Genomic DNA, 18,566 nt, shown 5'->3' on the forward strand with positions numbered 1-18,566 from the left:
TGAAATAGCAGCATTGTACACCCACTCTCACTTATATTTGAGCACCTTGACTTATGGATTACATATGTTAGACATAAAACAGCAATAGCTCAGCAGCACGTGTTGGTAGCCACTATTACAGCCAATGTTGGCAATGCTGTACATCATGGACAACTATGCAGGTGAAAATGATATAGGGGTGTCTCACATATCAATATTCAGAGGTGTAGCTAAGATAGGGCAAAAGAGGCACCTGCCCTGGGTGCAAGGTATTAGGGCGCATAATTGACAGATACCAACTGGTCAGTAGTGTAGTACCAGCATTCAGAAATGAAGGCTGGTACTGCATCTGTGGTCAGGACTATAACACTTTGGAACTTTTTTTTGTTATAAGCTATAGCAAGAAGTTGGCTTAAGTTTTCTAAGTAGAAAAGAGCCTTTATTTGGGGGTCCTCAAATCGAGAGGGTGCCAGATCAGAGAACAGCACTGGGCATCAGAATAGCCATCTATGATACTGTCAAGATCTGTCAGATCTGCAGATAATGTATCACTTCAGAGTGAACAGAGATCTATTACAGGACCTATTTAAACTGTATCACATACAAACAGAATTGGTGAGTATGTGTTGTGTGCCTATTTTCCAATGGACACAAAGTTATATTTAGAGATGACCTTTCCAGCTACAGGGAACATAATAAGGGTCATGTTAAGTATATTACAGGCTTCTACATCATTAATATTTAACCAGTTCATTAACATTAAGCTAAAAAATGTGGAGAAGCATGTCTACCTCAAAAACCTACCAGAGGAAAAACACAATACCATGCATGCATTTCATGAGACTGCATGCTTCTCTGAGGTCATGAGCATCCTAGATTGCACCTATGTTAAAGTCAAGGCCTAACCTGGCTCAGAAGCACAGAGGGCCACAAACAGAAATGGCTACCACTCCTCAAGCTGCAGATGGACTGCTGCAGTTCATATGATTCTCACATTTCATAGGTAAGCACTAGGCTATCTGCCTTTATGGATCATTTTAAGCCTAGCCAATTTCCCTTTCAAAGGTGAGAATCAAACACTGTTCTTTGCATCTGTGAGGTAAACATCTAAACCATTATGCCAATCTCAATCCTGGGAATATACAGACTTCTTGCATTGGCCAGGAATCAAACCTAGGTCAACTGCTTAGAAGGCAGCTATGCTTGCCACTGTGCCACCAACGGTACACTTCTGATCAGTTCCAGTTGATTTCCTACAGAGTCACCTCATTGCTATGTGCACATGTACTGCTGAATGAATGGTCTATACAGACAGTTACCATGTATGTGGGGAACAAACCATGTATAATGTTGTGTCTTGTGTATTTTACGCTATGCTGGATATGCTGTTGAACGACAAATGACAGCTGCCATTTACTTCTCATGGGCCACAGTACAACAGAGCCCATGTTAAAATCAGAAACATTATGGAATGTGTATTCAGACTTCTGAATGATAGATTTCACTGTTTAGACATCTTGAGTGGAACACCACAGTATAGTACTGACATAGGCAGCGAAATATCTGCAGTGTGTGCTATGCTATACAAAGTGGCCTATAGATAACTGATGATACTGTAGGATAACACCATGGCAAGACATTGCACAAGTGATACAACAGAATCATCAGTATCAGGGTATGAAGGCGATACAAGGGAATGCAATGTAGCACAGAACTACAGCCACAATAGCAATCAGTGCAATGCATTGCAGCACTGGCAGAATGATGGTATGTGCTCTGCAATGATGCGTCATGGCACAAACACTGTGGAGGAATGTTATGCAGGCTGCACAACACTCAGCCAATGCAGATCATGGCTAGATGGAAGTGTACATCAGATATCAATATATCCAAACAAGTTAAAGTTGGCCATAGCAATGCAATTAGCACTTGCACAGATGAGGAAGATACAGTGACAGTTGAGTGCAACACTACATTGTTGGGTAGGATTACAGGAGGAATACCTCTCAACTGTCCCTGATTTTGCAAAATATCTTTGATTTTACCTCATGTTTTTCCCCTGTCCTTCATAACTGTTTTTTTTTTCCTGGTAAATAACTGAGGATTATAGTGGATCATTAATGCTGGAAATTACAGTTTCATCCTTTTTATAGTTCAGAAAATGTATGTTGTTGCAAACCCTGTTATTTTCTATTAACTTTTAAAATGAGTTAGAGTAGCATGCCAGAATTATCCCTGATTGTGGGCATCTGTTTCTCTATTATTTTGGCTTTGTCCAGAATTCTTGAGCAAAGAAGTCAATAGATATAAGGGGAGGTGAAGCTGGTATCTTTGCATTCTGTATGACTGTTGATTGTTAGGGATTACTTCCCTCCAGCAGTGCAGTTGGGATGCTGCTATGTGCCCATTTGCTAATGTGCAGTTTTTTAGCTGTTGAGAATTCAGTGGTCACATTCTGCAAGAATGAGATTGGGGTACCCCATGTCCATAGATTCATAGGATGTTACTAGGCCATTGACCTGAGGGTCTTTACAAGCCCATCCATTAAATCCCAATATAATACAAGACGAGAGATACTGTCTATGCCCAAGGTTTTTCTATCAAAGACAACCCATGTCCAGGAAAGAAGTTGGGGCAATCCCCAGCAGAAGTTTATGGTTTCCCATCCAGTTGTCCAGGTTGCCCTTAAACAGGGTCATGGAGGGGCTCTGCTTGATATGGATTGGAAGCCTATTCCAGAGGAGTGGCAACCTCTGAAAGACGCATCTGTATCTCCAGCAGATCCTTTTTATGTCACAGGCTAGATTGAGGTCTCCAGAACGGGTTACTCTAGTCCCATTTGACTTACATATGTGCATCGATTCCATTAGATTTGGGTCAGAGATAGCCTTGTAAACCAGACATAAGTCGCCTCTAAGTAATCTATGCACTAATGAGTTCAGTGACAATGACTTCGGTCTGTCCATATAAGACGTGCTAGAGACCCTGAATTTTCTTAGTTAGAAATCTTTGAGGTCTCAAGTTGCTGTGATCACTTCTGGCATCTACTGAGCCAGCTAGACATGTCAAGAACTGGTTCTGACCCATGGCAGGGATGTAGTGAAACTATAGGACATTACTAGAGAATACTCAGGAGGTTCCCATGGGTAGAACAAAAAATACTGTCCATAACCAGGCATGACAGGCCATGTTCCAGCCCATGACACTGATATTGCATCTGCAGTACTGTGTGCCCTCTGTATTAGCATTAGTGGTATGATATTCAGGTTCAAAAACTGAGCTACCTTAGTGTCAGTACTACAGTGCAGTTCACATTAGTAAAGTGGACATAAGTGGACTATCTCCATGAACATGAAAAATCCCTGCAAATCTTACCTTTGTGTGTGCACCAATGTATTGGGATATGAAATGCTCCTTTATTGCATACTTGATTTGAATATCAAACATGGTAGCTGTAATACCTTAGGAAAATATGGAAAAAAAAATTTCTGAGCTGAATAACAGAAAAAGAGCAGGTGGGAAAGAATTTTCAAATTCAGGGAGATGGAATTACCAGCCAAGTAACATATTACACTGTAAGTTACAATTTGGTTAAGACAGCTAGATATCATTGTGTTTTAACAAGCCTGGACTGGTATGTTTGACAGTGATGCCCTCAGGTAACAGAAGTTTGCTTACTCTGTCCTATAACTGACACTCAACAAGTCTTTAAATTTCCTTATCTAGATATGGGTAAGGTGGGATATATTGGACAAGTGAGATGTTCTGGAGAGTGCTTTGTGTGCTCCTTCCACTTATAAGCATGACAGCAGGTGAGATGAAAATAAAAAGCGTGAGACAGCATGTCTAGATTCGAAGGGACAACCTCAATCAGGAACTTATGAGCGTGTGCTATAAACACAGAGCTATGCTACATGAACTATAGGGATAGTATTAATATAGCATAATACCAGAGAGTTAAGGTGATTAAAAATGATGACAAATTTAAATATTGCATTTCATTAAAATTATTCTGTAACAATTAGAAATTTCCATGAAATGATGATTTTTGCTTCATGGTCTCTATATTAAATTTAAGTTGTTGTTGTGTCTTTCGGCTTTTCCTGGTTAGGGGTGGCCACAGCAGAACTCCGGTCTGCTAATGATATTAAATTTAAGTACATAACATTATTAATCTGTTTAATTTTACTTGCTTTCACTCTTCATATCTTACAAACAAGTGTCCTTGTCTTGTTTTTTCAAATGTGTGATTTACAGGGATCACAAAAAGGAAGACAAAGTGAGCGCACTGTCAGCCAATATCACTATACTCAGTGGCCCGACATGGGTGTTCCAGAATATACTCTCCCAGTTCTAACATTTGTGAGAAAATCATCCTCAGCTAAAAGCAGTGATTCAAGCCCTGTAGTCGTACATTGCAGGTATGTATTCCTGTAGAACTCAAATTAATATGAACAAAAAATGTCTGATTTATATCTGCAACATGTGTCTTCCTAAAGGCAATTATGGACTGTTTAGAAAGTATAAATTTATATGATAAAAAGTTTAGAATGTATTAACAGCTAAAGCTGAAAGATGGATAAAGCAGTAATGATGTGGGACACAAGAGCTTCACAGGAAAGAAAATAACATCATGATTTCCAGCCAGCACAATAATTATTAACGTCCACATTCCACACATCTCTATCAGGGAAAAGAAAAATAAAATTAAGACATTTAGCCAGTACAGTAATTACTATGCCATCATTCCTAACACCACCCTCCTCGAACACACACACACACACACACACACACACACACACACACACACACACACACACACACACACACACACACACACACACAAACACACACACACACACACATTTAAGAGCCATTGGGAAGAACACCAATTCACATAATTAGTCGTGTTTGTGTTGCAAACCCCACAGAGATGCTGGAATGCTATGTAACCTCCTCACTGGAGACACCACAGACTTTCTAGAGCAGTAGTAGCACTGACTGTTTCAATACTTTAGGATTCTTGCTTCAAGTTACACAGGACCACTTCATTACACATTGCATTTCTGAGAACTACATTCCATTTATGATTCCAAAATGGAACTCACAGTATTGTGCTGGTTTCAATCATTGATTGGGCCCTGGTAAAGCTGGCAGGAAAGAGGTGGAATGAATAACAAATTACCAGCTGTCAAATCCAGGTGAAGAGTTTGGATTTCTGTGACTGACTACTATTATCTGGACCCCAAGGCAAGCAGTCAATCACTCTGCAGTGAGGATATGCTGGAAATGCATACTGTGCTTGGTGATACATGCGATGGCATAGCTCCACAAAGATATCAGCTCTCACTGGCCCCTAAGCACACTGAAACCCTCAGCTTGTTAGCAATATGATATCACTGGCCCCTACGCACACTAAAACCCTCAGCTTGTCAGCAATATGATATCACTGGCCCCTACACACACTAAAACCCACAGCTTGTCAGCAATATGATATGACTGGCCCCTATGCACACTAAAATCCTCAGCTTGTTAGCAATATGATATTACTGGCCCCTACGCACACTAAAACCCTCAGCTTGTTAGCAATATGATATTATTGGCCCCTACGCACATTAAAACCCTCAGCTTGTCAGCAATATGATATGACTGGCCCCTATGCACACTAAAACCCTCAACTTGTCAGCAATATGATATCCTTCCTTCAAGATCCTCACCGACTGCGAAATAGCAGCTCACTTTGGTGTGTCACAAAAAAACTCAGTCCCTGGACAATGAGTTCCACTTATCAAGACGGATATAATATGAATCTGCCACTCCCAGGAAAAAGAAATATATGGGTCCATACAGGAGGAAGAAGGACAAAAATCAGTGGTGGAAGTAAATGGCTCAGATAGAAAAGAATTTGCTGTGCAGTGACAAACTTCCATATGTCTGTTAAACTCCTCTCACATCCAGGCCTCCCCTTTGTCAACTGTTATAGCTACCTCTTGCCTGTTGATATGCATCACTCAAATCTGGAGATCTCTCTTCACTGGTAGTAAAATGGAAGGCCTTTTCTTTAATTTGAGAGCTTCCATCCTTTGTAGTATCCATCAGAATATCCTATAACTGTTATAACACCTGCAATGAGGTCTTGAATAGAGGTCTGGAAAGGAAAGTCCATTCAGTTATTTAGTCTTTCATTCAAAAGGATCAATGAAGGTTAATTCAGATTCCATTCTGGCCAGGATAAGTTAATCAACTGTTTTTTCATAGGAGAGATAGTGGAGGCTTCATGGGAGTTTAAAGATACTGTCTTCATGTATTTTGTCAACTTGGAAGAAATATGACTGTGCACCCTGAAATGCCTTGTAGAATATGCTATTATAGTACAGGACCACTGGTGAATGCCACTTTGTGCCTTTACTTGGGGTCTATATTATGATATCGCATGCTCAGAAGAGCAAAAGACACATAATTGACCCCATGTAAGTGAAAGCTTACAACGTCGAAACCTCAGAACAGTGATTTTTTTTTCAAGGGAAAATAATTGCTGTTCCGAAATAAAAAAAAAAAAAATGTAAAACATTACAAAGCCCTCCACACTCGCCGATGTGGGGGGCTGTGACCCCCACCCCCTACTTAAAAATAACAACTCCAAGATTGCACTACAATGCTGAAAACGCAAAGTAGCAAAAGCGGCCAAACAAATTCTTTCCCAGGGAAAGAATTCACTAAAAACCTACTTCGATATTTTGCCTTTTTGTGCTTTTCAGTTCGACAAAGACGCATTTGACAACCTGCGTCTGTGACAGAGTAATAGGGAGCCTTTACTTGAGGGGTAAGATTTATGCTCATATTCATTGCATTACACTGAACACATTCAAGGTGAACACAGGGCTCCATGAAGAGTGTGTCCTGTCTTCCTACCTATTTGTGATACACATTGACAGGGTATTAAGGCACAACCTGGATTTGGAGAGCATCTATTTTTTGGATGTGAGGGTTGAACTTCAGTTCTATGCAGATGATGTTGTCCTCTTAGGCTCAAACAATTGAAGTGCTACTGACTGCCCATAAGGTCTATGAGACAATAACACGAAATGGGAGGTCATGGATCTTGTCTGGAAAAAGTGGACTGATGTCTGCAGGTGAGGAAGAGGCATATACTCCAGGTAGAGCAGTTTATATATCTTGAGTTCTTGTTTGTGACTGACAGTAGCAGGGATGGCAAGGCTGTCCAGAAGATGAATATAAAGGCAAACAATATTACAGATTTTGTACAAAACTGTGGTGGTAAAGCAAGAGGTCCAGTGTAAAGCTCTAAATTTACCCATCAGTCTATGTACCCAGCACTTGTTTCTGACTTGAGCTTTGGGTAGTAACTGGAAGGATGAGATTATTTATATGAGGGCCTTTTGTGAGGTAGCTGGTGCAGCTGCTATCCCTTCATGTTCAGATGATTAATCGCAGGTGTTTTGTAATCTTTATTAGGATGCACCCCTGAATATTTCCATAGACAATGTCCCTGGACAGTCGCTGAAGATGTTAGCAGGATTATATCAATCAGAACAGCACGGGATACAAAAGGATTAGTTGGAGGCAGTTGCAGGGGCTACTGAAGCCTTGTCCACCCTGCTTGTCTTTCCAAAAGTACAACCTTCACCAGGGCAAGCATTTAGAATATATTTGCATGGATGGATGGATGGATTTCCAAGCCACATAGCTGTCTGCTGTTGAGATCAACAATATGAAAATGTTTTTGTTATGTTTTTAGAGGAGTGCTGTTCTAAAGAGCTTCCAAGCTTAGTGCAAGCTATTTATATTTAGTGCCCAGGAATTTTAAGACTCACGATTATTCTATACAATTAACCACAACTACCCTTATGACTAAGTGTAGGGTTTTCTAAATAAAGGCCTTAACGTAAGACAGAAAGTGTTAAGTTCCTAAATATTAGTATAGCAAAGAAACCAACTGCAAAGCACATCCTTTATTTTGAAAAACTGTTTATTTTAATCTTCTGATGCATGTCTAAGACAATACTCATATTTTGGGTATGTGTAATCCCTAATTTTCATGGTTGTTAGTTATGCGAAATATGCATTTAAATGGAATAACAAGTGTGGTCAGTGTTTATGAGCAGTAGATGTTAGATATTTATAAGAAATAGATGTGAACACATGACAAATGCATGAAACCCAATGGCAGTGCACAAGTGAATACACAGGAGGAAGAAGGTACAACAAACAGAAGGGCAATGGTGCAGGAAAAGGCAAGATTCTGCCCGAAAGCCCTTTGACAGCAAATGCTTCTATAAAATGATTACTTTGTATGACTTGAAAAATACCAGATTGAGGCTCGTAGGCTTCTTTGTAAATCAGACAAGTTATGTAATCTGAAAAGATTACTGGGAGTCAGGCCTGAATATGACGTATTATTAATCAGTAATCTGATATGCAATCTCTAATGTGCAAATCCCAGCCTTTACATTTAAATATCAAGATTGCTGTACCTCAGAGATTTCTGTTTTCTCTGTGATGCAGAAATATCAGAGTTAGTGCATATATTAAATAGCAGAATTATACAGATCATAGCCTCCCACATCAAGGAATATAGGGGATTGTTCTCCTACCTTGGAAAAAAAATTTTTTTAGTGTTTTGCATTAGCTGAATATGATTTATTTTTGGCTGTCTTGCTATTTTATGATTGTATTTATGTCTGATGATTACAAAATGTTCCAACAATAGTCATAAAGCTGAGATTACTATGACGACAGATTCTGACTGGAAACAAATGTCTGCCTTCTTTTTTCTGATAGCATCAGCACAAGCCAAACAAATGACCAACATTCCAAAACATCCGTGGCTTTATTTAATATTCTTTTATCTACTAATCAACTAGACTTGGGGCTAATTAATGCAAAGAGTAAGTCCCTTCTCCCTTATAAATCCTGTATAATTGGCGGACAAGAGAATAATCAAATGTGGACCCCAATAAAAATTTACACTCTTTGTCCTTAAAATATTTCAGGATACACCAGAATGTGCAGTGCCAAGTGCAGCCACCAGTGTGACGTGGCTAAGATGTGGCTATAGGAATGCATGAAGATTGCCACCCACTTAAAAGTCACTTTATTCAGAGTGTTTCTCCTAGAGCAGGTATATATCTCAACTGCCCCTGGCTTTGCTTCATTTTGCCCTGTCCTTAATCAGATTCTTTGATTTTTCTCATAAATCACTGAGCATTGCATTCAATCAGTAATGCTGGAGACTATTGTTTCAGACTTATTATTGGCCACAAACTGCACATTCTTTTAAAAGTTGTTGTTCTGCTAACTTCTTAAGTAAATTACTATGATATTTAAATATTGTCTCTGATTTATTTTTCCTTTGCATTCCCTTTCCCCGTCATTTTTGCCTTGTGTAGAAAGCATTTAACCTTCAAAGCAGAGCCACTACAGTTAACTGACAGCCACATCAGGATGTCAATCAAGGTGGCACCATCTATTCCCTGTCCACTCCTATATTAACTAATATGCTGTGTCCTAATCTGTAACTTCTCCTTCTTCTTCTTCTTTCGGCTGTTCCCGTTAGGGGTCGCCACAGCTGATCATCTGTTTCCATTTCTTCCTGTCCTCTGCATCTTGCTCTGTCACACCAACCACCTGCATGTCCTCTCTCACCACATCCATAAACCTTATCATAGGCCGTCTTCTTTTCCTGTTACCTGGCAGCTTCATCCTTAGCATCTTTTCCCCAATATACTCTGCATCCCTCCTCAGCACCTGTCCAAACCAAAGTAATCTTGCCTCTCTGGCTTTGTCTCCAAACCTTCCAACCTGGGCTGACTTTCTAATATACTTATTTCTAATTCTGTCCACCCTCATCACACCCAGTGCAAATCTTTACATCTTTAACTCTGCCACTTCCAGCTCTAACTCCTACCTTTTTGTCAATGCCACTGTCTCCAACCCATATAACATAGCTGGTCTCACTACCCTCTTGTAGACCTTTCCTTTCACTCTTACTTGTACTCGTCTGTCACAAATCACTCCTGACACTTTTCTCCATCCATTCCATCCTGCCTGTAATCTCTTCTTCATCTTTCTTCCACACTCACCGTTACTCTGAACTGTTGATCCCAAGTATTTAAACTCATTCACCTTTGCCACCTCTACTCCCTGCATCCTCACCATTCCTCTATCCTCCCTCTCATTCACACACATATATTCTGTCTTAGTCCTGCTGACCTTCATTCTTCTTCTCTCTAGAGCATATCTCCATCTCTCCAGGGTCTCCTGCACCTGTTCCCTACTCTCTGTACAGATCACAATGTCATCTGCAAACATCATAGTCCACGGGGACTCCTGTCTGATCTCATCTGTCAACCTGTCCATCACCATTGCAAATAAGAAAGTGTCCTACTCTTTATAGTCACCAATGAACTCAATCTTGTCCAATGGCAAAGTCAAATTAGGAGGTGCTGAATTACTGCTACAAATACCAAAAATCCAGCTGGGAAGTAATCAACCCCAAATTTCAGGAGACGTAGGGGTTATGTTTTTTTTTTGGGGGGGGGTGTACTAAATAATCAGCATTATAAAAGAAAGAAACAGTCTGGAATAAGACTTCTGGCAAATTGGGTGAAAAATAACTGAGTGGAGAGGCCTCCTAACCAAGCCTGTATAACTAGAAACATGGAACGTAAATGAAAAGAGTACACTATCGTCCGTCCAAGCCTGCACAGAGCTAAAAACGCTAAAAAGGAAGTGATAGTCTGTGATTAATTTATATACTCTGATTCCAAGCAAAACAGTGGCAGAAATGAAGACAGAAGGAAGAAATATTGCAGCAAGCTTGCAGGTACTAAAGGGATAAGGGTAGTGTATAAATGTGGTGCTTCTTTATGAGGAGAATTTTGGAAGAGAAGGAAACCATACAGAAACTTGTTAACAACATATAATAACATTTTGAAGTTTTTATTTTGCAATACATAATGAAAAGCTACAAATGCATAGACTACTATGGAATGGTTGTTAGGTCCAAGGATTAAAATTAGGAGTTATTAATGTGTTGCTTCCTGCAGTGCAGAGTTTGATTCTGATAGCCTGCATTTGACTTCTGTATGACATAGAGTAAGTCATGTAACCAGACCATGCTTTGGGGAAATTGGAAAATTGGGCTAGGCTTCATAATGGTCTCCTGGACTGCATGTCTTGTAACTATCCAAGAACCTATGAGTGACTAAATGAATAAAGGCTTCTGCAGATATGGAAACTTAGAAGTACCTGCGTTGAAAATGCAGATTGCACATAGGGAAGGAATGGGTGATCAGTAAACAGTGTGATATAGATTATCATTTAATGCATAGCTCACTGGACTTTCTTATTTTGTCATCAAGAGTCAATAGACACTGGGGAGTAAAGGGAGTGTGTGTTTCTGTCTGCCATTTGGTATAAAACTGAAGATATAAAACACCTTTCAAGACTGATCTTAAAAAGTTTTTTATTAAGTTCCTGCTGTTATTGCTTCTTCTGATTGCATTTTCACAGCAGGAGAAGCTATCATTTTAAAATGTCGCTTGCTTTATTTCCCATTATATTAAGACAGGCACAATAAGTGTTTCTTTATGTTAAGACAGGCACAAGAAGTGTTTCTTTATGTTAAGACAGGCACAAGAAATGTTTCTTTATTTTTGAGGGAAGATACTAGCAAGGAGCTTATAGGGCCTTCAATTCCACATAGGAAGCCATGTCCATGAGAGGCCATTTTCTTTATTATGTTCCTGCTGTTGTTGCTCCTCCTACTTGTATCTTCATAGCAGGAGTAGCTATCATTTTAAAGTATTGTTTGTTTTACTTTCTGGTGTGCTCCTCGATTTGTGAAGCACTAGAGTTTTATGTCTTTACTTTTGTTGGCAGGCACTAGTAAGGAGACTCCTGGAGCAGAAATGGTTTTATTTTAATTTGTATTTTTTATTTTAACTTTTTTATTATTATTTATCTTTTATTATTATTCTGATGTGAACATATTTTCTGTTTAGAGGACTGATTTATGTTAGCAATATCATTTTGTGGATTATTTTTCCATATTTTCTCTATTCAGTCTCTGACGTTTTGGTTTTGCATTGAAGAGAAAATAAATGTATTCCTTGTATTAATTTACTTTTTATTGTAGTTTAGTTTTTATTAAAGTAAGAATAGATTTTTTTAGGATTTTGAGATGAAAATGTTTTTAAAAGGAGCGGCTATCATCCTAAATATACGACTAATAATATGCATTATTCTCATTTTAAAATACTGGTTGAGAATTCCTCTGATAATAAAAGTACATTCTTAATTGAAGTTGAAATGTGAAAGACACATTTCTTGAAGAGAAGTTGTTTAACTGATCTGCTGAAAGTCTACTTATAAAGCTTATAACTGATTATGAACCTTGTGAATTGTGTCCATTTATTATGTGACAATAGTTAACGAAAGTTCACAGAGCTCTCTTAACAGTTGTATTAATGAAAAACAGACTCAACTGTCTTTTATCAATACATGCAATATGGCTACCAAAGAAAATGGTTGAAATATTTAAAGTAACTGGTCATTATTAAGTTTGATTAACATTATTAGTGGGACATAGCAGGCAGCCATATTATTCTATAACCTCATATGCAACTTTATACCACATATTAAAACGTAACAATGTTTGCAATAAAAAAGAAATAAAGCATCCTTTTGTTCAGTATTTTCATCTTTAACTGCAAACCTGTCAGCTTTGTACATGCACACATAGGGGTTATATATTACAATAGCAAACATGTGACTTGTCAAATGAAGAGGTTAGTTTATGTTGTTGATAAGAGAATAAAATATGTTATGTAGGCAGGATTAAATGCTCCCTGCGTGTGAGGATGCTGGAGACCCTGTACGACATAAGAGAAAGACAGTGATATTTTATCCAATCCTGTACAAATGGCTGACCATAGCTGGTATTGTTAAAAAGGAACTAATGTGGGGGTGAGATGCACACTGACCAGGTAACTTATTCACAGTCTGGAAACTAAAAAGTCCACCAAATTTCAATTGGCATATGTGAGTGATGGGTAGCAAAGCCATACGCCTGATTCCAAAAAAAGAATTGGGCTTGCAATGCCAAAACATTTTGGAGTTGTACATTACACACACACACACACACACACACACACACACACACACACACACACACACACACACACACACACACACACACATACCAGCTCCCTTCTGGCAGTACAACGGCACCTGTATGTGGGACTTGATACTGCACAAGAGTGTGACTTCCCTCCATGTACTGCCTACAGTACCACTTCTCTCTTACAGGTGGACCTGCAACAGTGCAACAAATGCCATTTGACTTCAATGGGCTGCGCAAGTCGTTCAAGATTTTACACTGACAAGCATCAATTTAAAACTCTTAAGCACTGCAGTACTGCAAGCTTGATTCACATTTAGGAAATGGCTGTAGGATATCTCCAGATATCCTTCCTTAGATCACTGTTGCAGGATTCAAATAACTGATGGGTTATTTCACCATGGTAAACAGATGTCCAGCCAGTCAGACACCTTCTATATGCTCATACAGCTGGCATATGCCCTCACTCTGTGGCCGTAAGGGTACATAAGCAGATGGAGGAGTGCAGCCCCTCAGATTATCTTACTCCCAGTCCAAATGCAGGATCTTCATTCCTGTTTTTCTATTCTCCATATTGTCATTGCTGCTGCCATTACCTACACTTATTTAGATAAGTGACCCATTGAGGAACCTTCTTTATTCCTGTATTTTTTCAAAAAGGTATGTTAATGTCTTCTAAGGTAGGGATGTGTGACTGGTAGGTAGATACCTAATAAAGACCTCCACTCCTGTTCAGGGGCTGAATACAATTACAAATATTGTAAAGTTTGCCCAACTGTTCATTCCTAAGACCCAGTTCTACTAAAGAAGAAGTTGTTCAGGAAGACTAGGCCTGAACCTTTGACTGTCCAGTCTGATTCAGGTCCTCACACTGAGATGTTGCAGGAATTTGCTGTACATACTAATATTTCCAGGCACCCACTTCCATGACCCTGCTGGAGGCAGATATGGTGTCTGACTCTTGCATACCTAATGAGACTGCTCATACTGATATGGTTGACAAGTGGAACCAAGGGCTAACTTCAAATCCTTGTTATAGAAGAGGTGCTCCACTCTATAAAAAAGTCCATCAGGGTTCTGACCTGTCATGCTTTGTAAGGGCTGATGTCACCCCAAAGAAAAAGAAATAGAAATCCAAACATGTTTTTCCTATACAAATTTCTCAATTACAGGAATGGGCTGAATTTTCACTGGGCCTATCGAAGGTCATTTTGTCTTTGAAGTCCCCTTCTTTTCATTCTACTCCCCTGGGAAGAGACAATATGAATGCTCATCTGAGGAGGAGGAGGAAGAATCTGGTTCAGATGAAGATTCTTTGGCATACTAATCACAAAATAATTTTGCTGGACAGTTCACTTCTGATAATAAGACCATCTTGTCCCCTGACTCCCCCATCAAGGAAATTTCTTTTGGGGAGACTTTCACTTAGATGGTGCAGCAATATAAATAGGAATACAAACATGTGACTGACCGACAAAAAGATACTGTAACTTGCTGGAGGAAGAGACTCCTGCACCTTCCCTGTTCCTCCAGTTTTAGAGGCCTTCCTGGATGCTTTTGCATCCACTTAAAATTGTCCTGATTCCCAGCCTCCAGCTCCCTAGAAGCCTGATATGTCCTACAAGGTACCTGAGGACTAGACGTTTCACTGCAAAAAAATATGTAGCAAATCCTCCTGCTTATAAATCTGCTAGGCTTCTGCCAGCTGTTAATGCATTGCCATCATGCAGCAATAGTAGGACCATGGACAGGTATAGTAAAAAAAAAATCCACACCTCTTCCACCATGGCCTTTAAGGCCTTTAATTACCAAACTCAAATGAGACAATACATGTCCATTCTAGGGGCTTAAATAAATCTATGGCTAACCTTGAGGCTTCTGACACTAAGCGACATACCGTTTATACATTTGGACAAGCTACACAAGTTGCAAGGTGTTACATTAAATGCAGCTATGATGCCGCAGACATCTCTTCCAGAGAAAACAACCACCAGATCTGATATTACAAGTTTTGTTTGACTTCACCAACAGTCCATCCCTGAGGATATTAAAGCTAGGCTTTTGGATGCCTCCCCTTCATAGGGACTTCTTATTGGCCATTCTGCAGCAGACCTCTTCAAGTTTTTGCAAGAGAAGGGTACAATTATGCAGGACTTTAAACAGATTTTTCACAATTCATTTCCTAAGTATTAAACAAATTAACTTTTTAAGTCCACTTCCTTAGTTCACAGGGAACAGAAGCCCCCACAGAAGGTCAGGAAACAACCCAGGAAAAGATTGCATGTGAAAGAAATCAGAAAGGCTAAATCTGGAAAAGCTCCTTTTCCAGACAAATCAGCGTCCACCTGACTATCTGCTGCCCCCTTTGCTCCCTCGTCATTCCAGGAATTCAATTGTCAAAAAGACTGACCTTGTCCGTTCCAGCCTGGGATTTCATTCCTACAGAAAAGTGGGTGATAACCATTATTCAACATGGTTACATGATTTCTTGCAAATAACTTCCATCATTAAGGGGAATTAACCCACCTCCTTCCAATCTGGTTCAACTCTTTCCACCTCTCTTACAGCATATTCTCACACAGGGCACCAAAGAGCTCCAGCAGCACCTAGGAAAAGGCTTTTATTCAAGACTTTTTCTGATTCCCTGAAAATAGGTCACTTGGATGCCCATTCTGGACTTATTCCACCTCAATATCTTTCTGGACGTATGATCTTTCAAGATGCTTTCCTTGCAAACTATACTTCCTTTTATCATTCCTCATACCTTTCTAGTCTGCATCTCTCTTGACTTGAAGTATACATACTGCACCTGCATATCTCCACTCACCCCTCCTTGCAGGAAATTCCTCATATTATCTGCTTTTTCATCACACATTCAGTTCTCTGCTTTATCCTTCAGTTTATCTACCTCTCCCAGGGTTTTCAGAAAGTGCCTCACCCCAGCAATTGCCTTTTGCAGAACTTAGGGAATACATATTTTCCCATACCTGGACAACCTTCTTATTCAGACCACAACACAAGACACCCTAAGTCTGCAACTCAGTTTCACAATCTTCATTCTGGAAAGACAGGGGTTCATCCTCAATCTTGAGAAATATTCTCTGACCCCCTACCAAGACCTGATGTTCCTGTATTGCATCTGATGACAATTCTTCTCCCCCAGAAGAAAGTCCAATCCATCTCCACCTTCTTCACAATCACTACTTATCCTTCAGTCTATTTCGGGAAGGGAAATTCTAAGACATGGTATACATGGCAGTAACCATTCTTGTGATACCATTTGCCAAGCTACATATGAGAAAGATCCACTGCTATCTGAAATTTTTTTGGTCTCGGCACTGTCACTCACTGGACTTCTAAATTCCTCTTCTGCATTTTTTGAAGAAAGAGTTACAGTGTTAGATTTCTCAAATGCAACTTAATCTGGGACTCCCCCCCCCCCCCACACACACACACTTTCAGCAAGGATCTGCACATGGATGCATCAGATCTGGTTTGGGGAGCATGGACAGGCACTTCAACAGTTCAAGGCCAGTGGTCCCTCAAATAGAAAAGGAAAAATATCAGTGTAAAAGAGATGAAGTCCCTTATTCACTCCCTTCCTATATTTTCTCATCTAAGGAGCTGTGGGCCTCTTGGGATTTTCACAGACAACACCACAGTCATGTGGTACATCAGCAAACAGGTGGGAGGTCCACATCCTACCAGCTGTGCAAGCTAGCTCTTCCAGTTTAGGAACAGGCTATATAAGCACATCTGTCCCTGAAGCCTGGTTATATTCCCGCTGGAGACGATGTTGTCACAGACTCTCTAAGCAGATCCATTGAAGATCCATATGAGTGGATGTTAAACAGAAAGGTCTTCCTAGACATAGTGCCCAGATGGGTTATCCCTCAGATAAACCTATTTGCCTCCACTCAGAGCAGACTGCTCAAGTTTTTTTGCTCCAGTACTCCTTGTTCAAAAGCCTGGATTAATAGACACCATATCTTTCCACTGGAGGGAAGTAACTCTACACCCTCCCTTCTTCTAATTCCCAAAGGTTGTACTGAAGATACAGCAGGACAAACCAAAAATCTTGTCGGTGACTCCCTTTTGGCCCAGACAACACTGGTTCCCCCTACTTCTTCTTCACCTAGCCAGAGGCCATCACTACAATTTACTTCACAAAGTGGACTTACTCACACAGAAAAAGGTCTCTCTACTAAATCCCAACTTGTAGGCTCTTAGCTGGATGCTGTGGATGATAGAATCTTAATTCCTTTCAGACACCAGTTTTCTAAGGATGTGCTTCAAGTGCTCCAGGAGGCAAGAAAATCTACCACTGGAAAATCTTACATCTCCAAATGTAAAATATTCTCTATTTGGTGCCTTAAGAAAATCTGTTCAAATGGGGGTCCCTACAATTGTGCCCTGTTTGTGAGAGCTACTCAAAACTGGACTAGCTTATTCCTCTGTAAAGGCATGCTTGTTCACTATTTCTGTCTACTTGCCACTAAATTCCCCTTAGAGCCAATCCTTATCCCGAAGTTATGGATCTGGCTGGCTGACTTCCCTTACCTACATTGTTGTAACATGCCAGATGCTGTTCACCTTGGAGACCTTCTGTGTATATGGGTACAGCCTGGCGCAAGACTTACTCCCTCTCCTCAGATTTTCAGAGAGCTCACCTGATGCTCAAGCTCAAGGGAATGGGCTTGGCAGAATCAGTGGGGAAAGAAGACCAAATTGAGCTTGACTCTAGTCTGGCACTGTGAAGTGACATGAGAGGTGTAGAATAAGTGGGAGGACTCAGCTGTTGGTGAAATACCACTACTCTTATTGTTTTTTTTTTCAATTACTGAGTGACTCGGGGGGGATGAGCATTTTTGACTCCAAGTGCCAGGGTGTCTGGATGTGACCCGTTCCAGGGTCAGTGTCAGGTGGGGAGTTTGACTGGAGCAGTACACCTGTGAAAGAGTAATGCAGGTGTCCTAAGGTGAGTTCAGGGAGGACAGAAACCCCCTGTGGAGCTGAAGCAGAAGGGCAAAAGCTCAGTTGATCTTGATTTTCAGTATGACTACAGACTGTGAAATTGGGGCCTCATGATCCTTCTGGCTTTTTCCGTTTTATCAGGAAGTGTCAGAAAAGTTACCATAAGGATAACTGGCTTGTGGCGGCCAAGCGTTCATAGCAACTTTGCTTTTTCTGATCATTCAATGTTGACTCTTCCTATAATTGTGAAGCAGAATTCACCAAGTGTTGGTTTGATCACCCACTAATAGGGAACGTGAGCTGGGATTAGACCGTCATGAGACAGGTTAGTATTACCCTATTGATGATGTATTGTTGCAATAGTAATCCTGTTCAGAATGAGGGGAACTGCGGGTTCAGACATTTTGTGTATGTGCTTGGCTGTGGAGCCAATGGTGTGAACCTACCATCTCTAGTATTATGACTGAAC

At 40.1% G+C, this 18,566-nt stretch overlaps 1 protein-coding gene across 1 annotated transcript in view; it reads left to right on the forward strand.

Annotated features, from left to right (window-relative positions):
• Nucleotides 1-18,566, forward strand: part of PTPRZ1 (protein tyrosine phosphatase receptor type Z1) — a 1,642,174-nt gene that overhangs the window by 1,371,851 nt on the left and 251,757 nt on the right. The window contains exon 22 of the mRNA XM_044088744.1: nt 4,237-4,400. Within this exon, the coding sequence (XP_043944679.1) occupies nt 4,237-4,400 (164 nt within the window). The remainder of the gene's footprint in view (nt 1-4,236; nt 4,401-18,566) is intronic.

This window comes from Protopterus annectens, chromosome 11.part0, assembly GCF_019279795.1.
Source record: "Protopterus annectens isolate FY-2018-M chromosome 11.part0, PAN1.0, whole genome shotgun sequence".
NCBI lineage: Eukaryota > Metazoa > Chordata > Ceratodontiformes > Protopteridae > Protopterus > Protopterus annectens.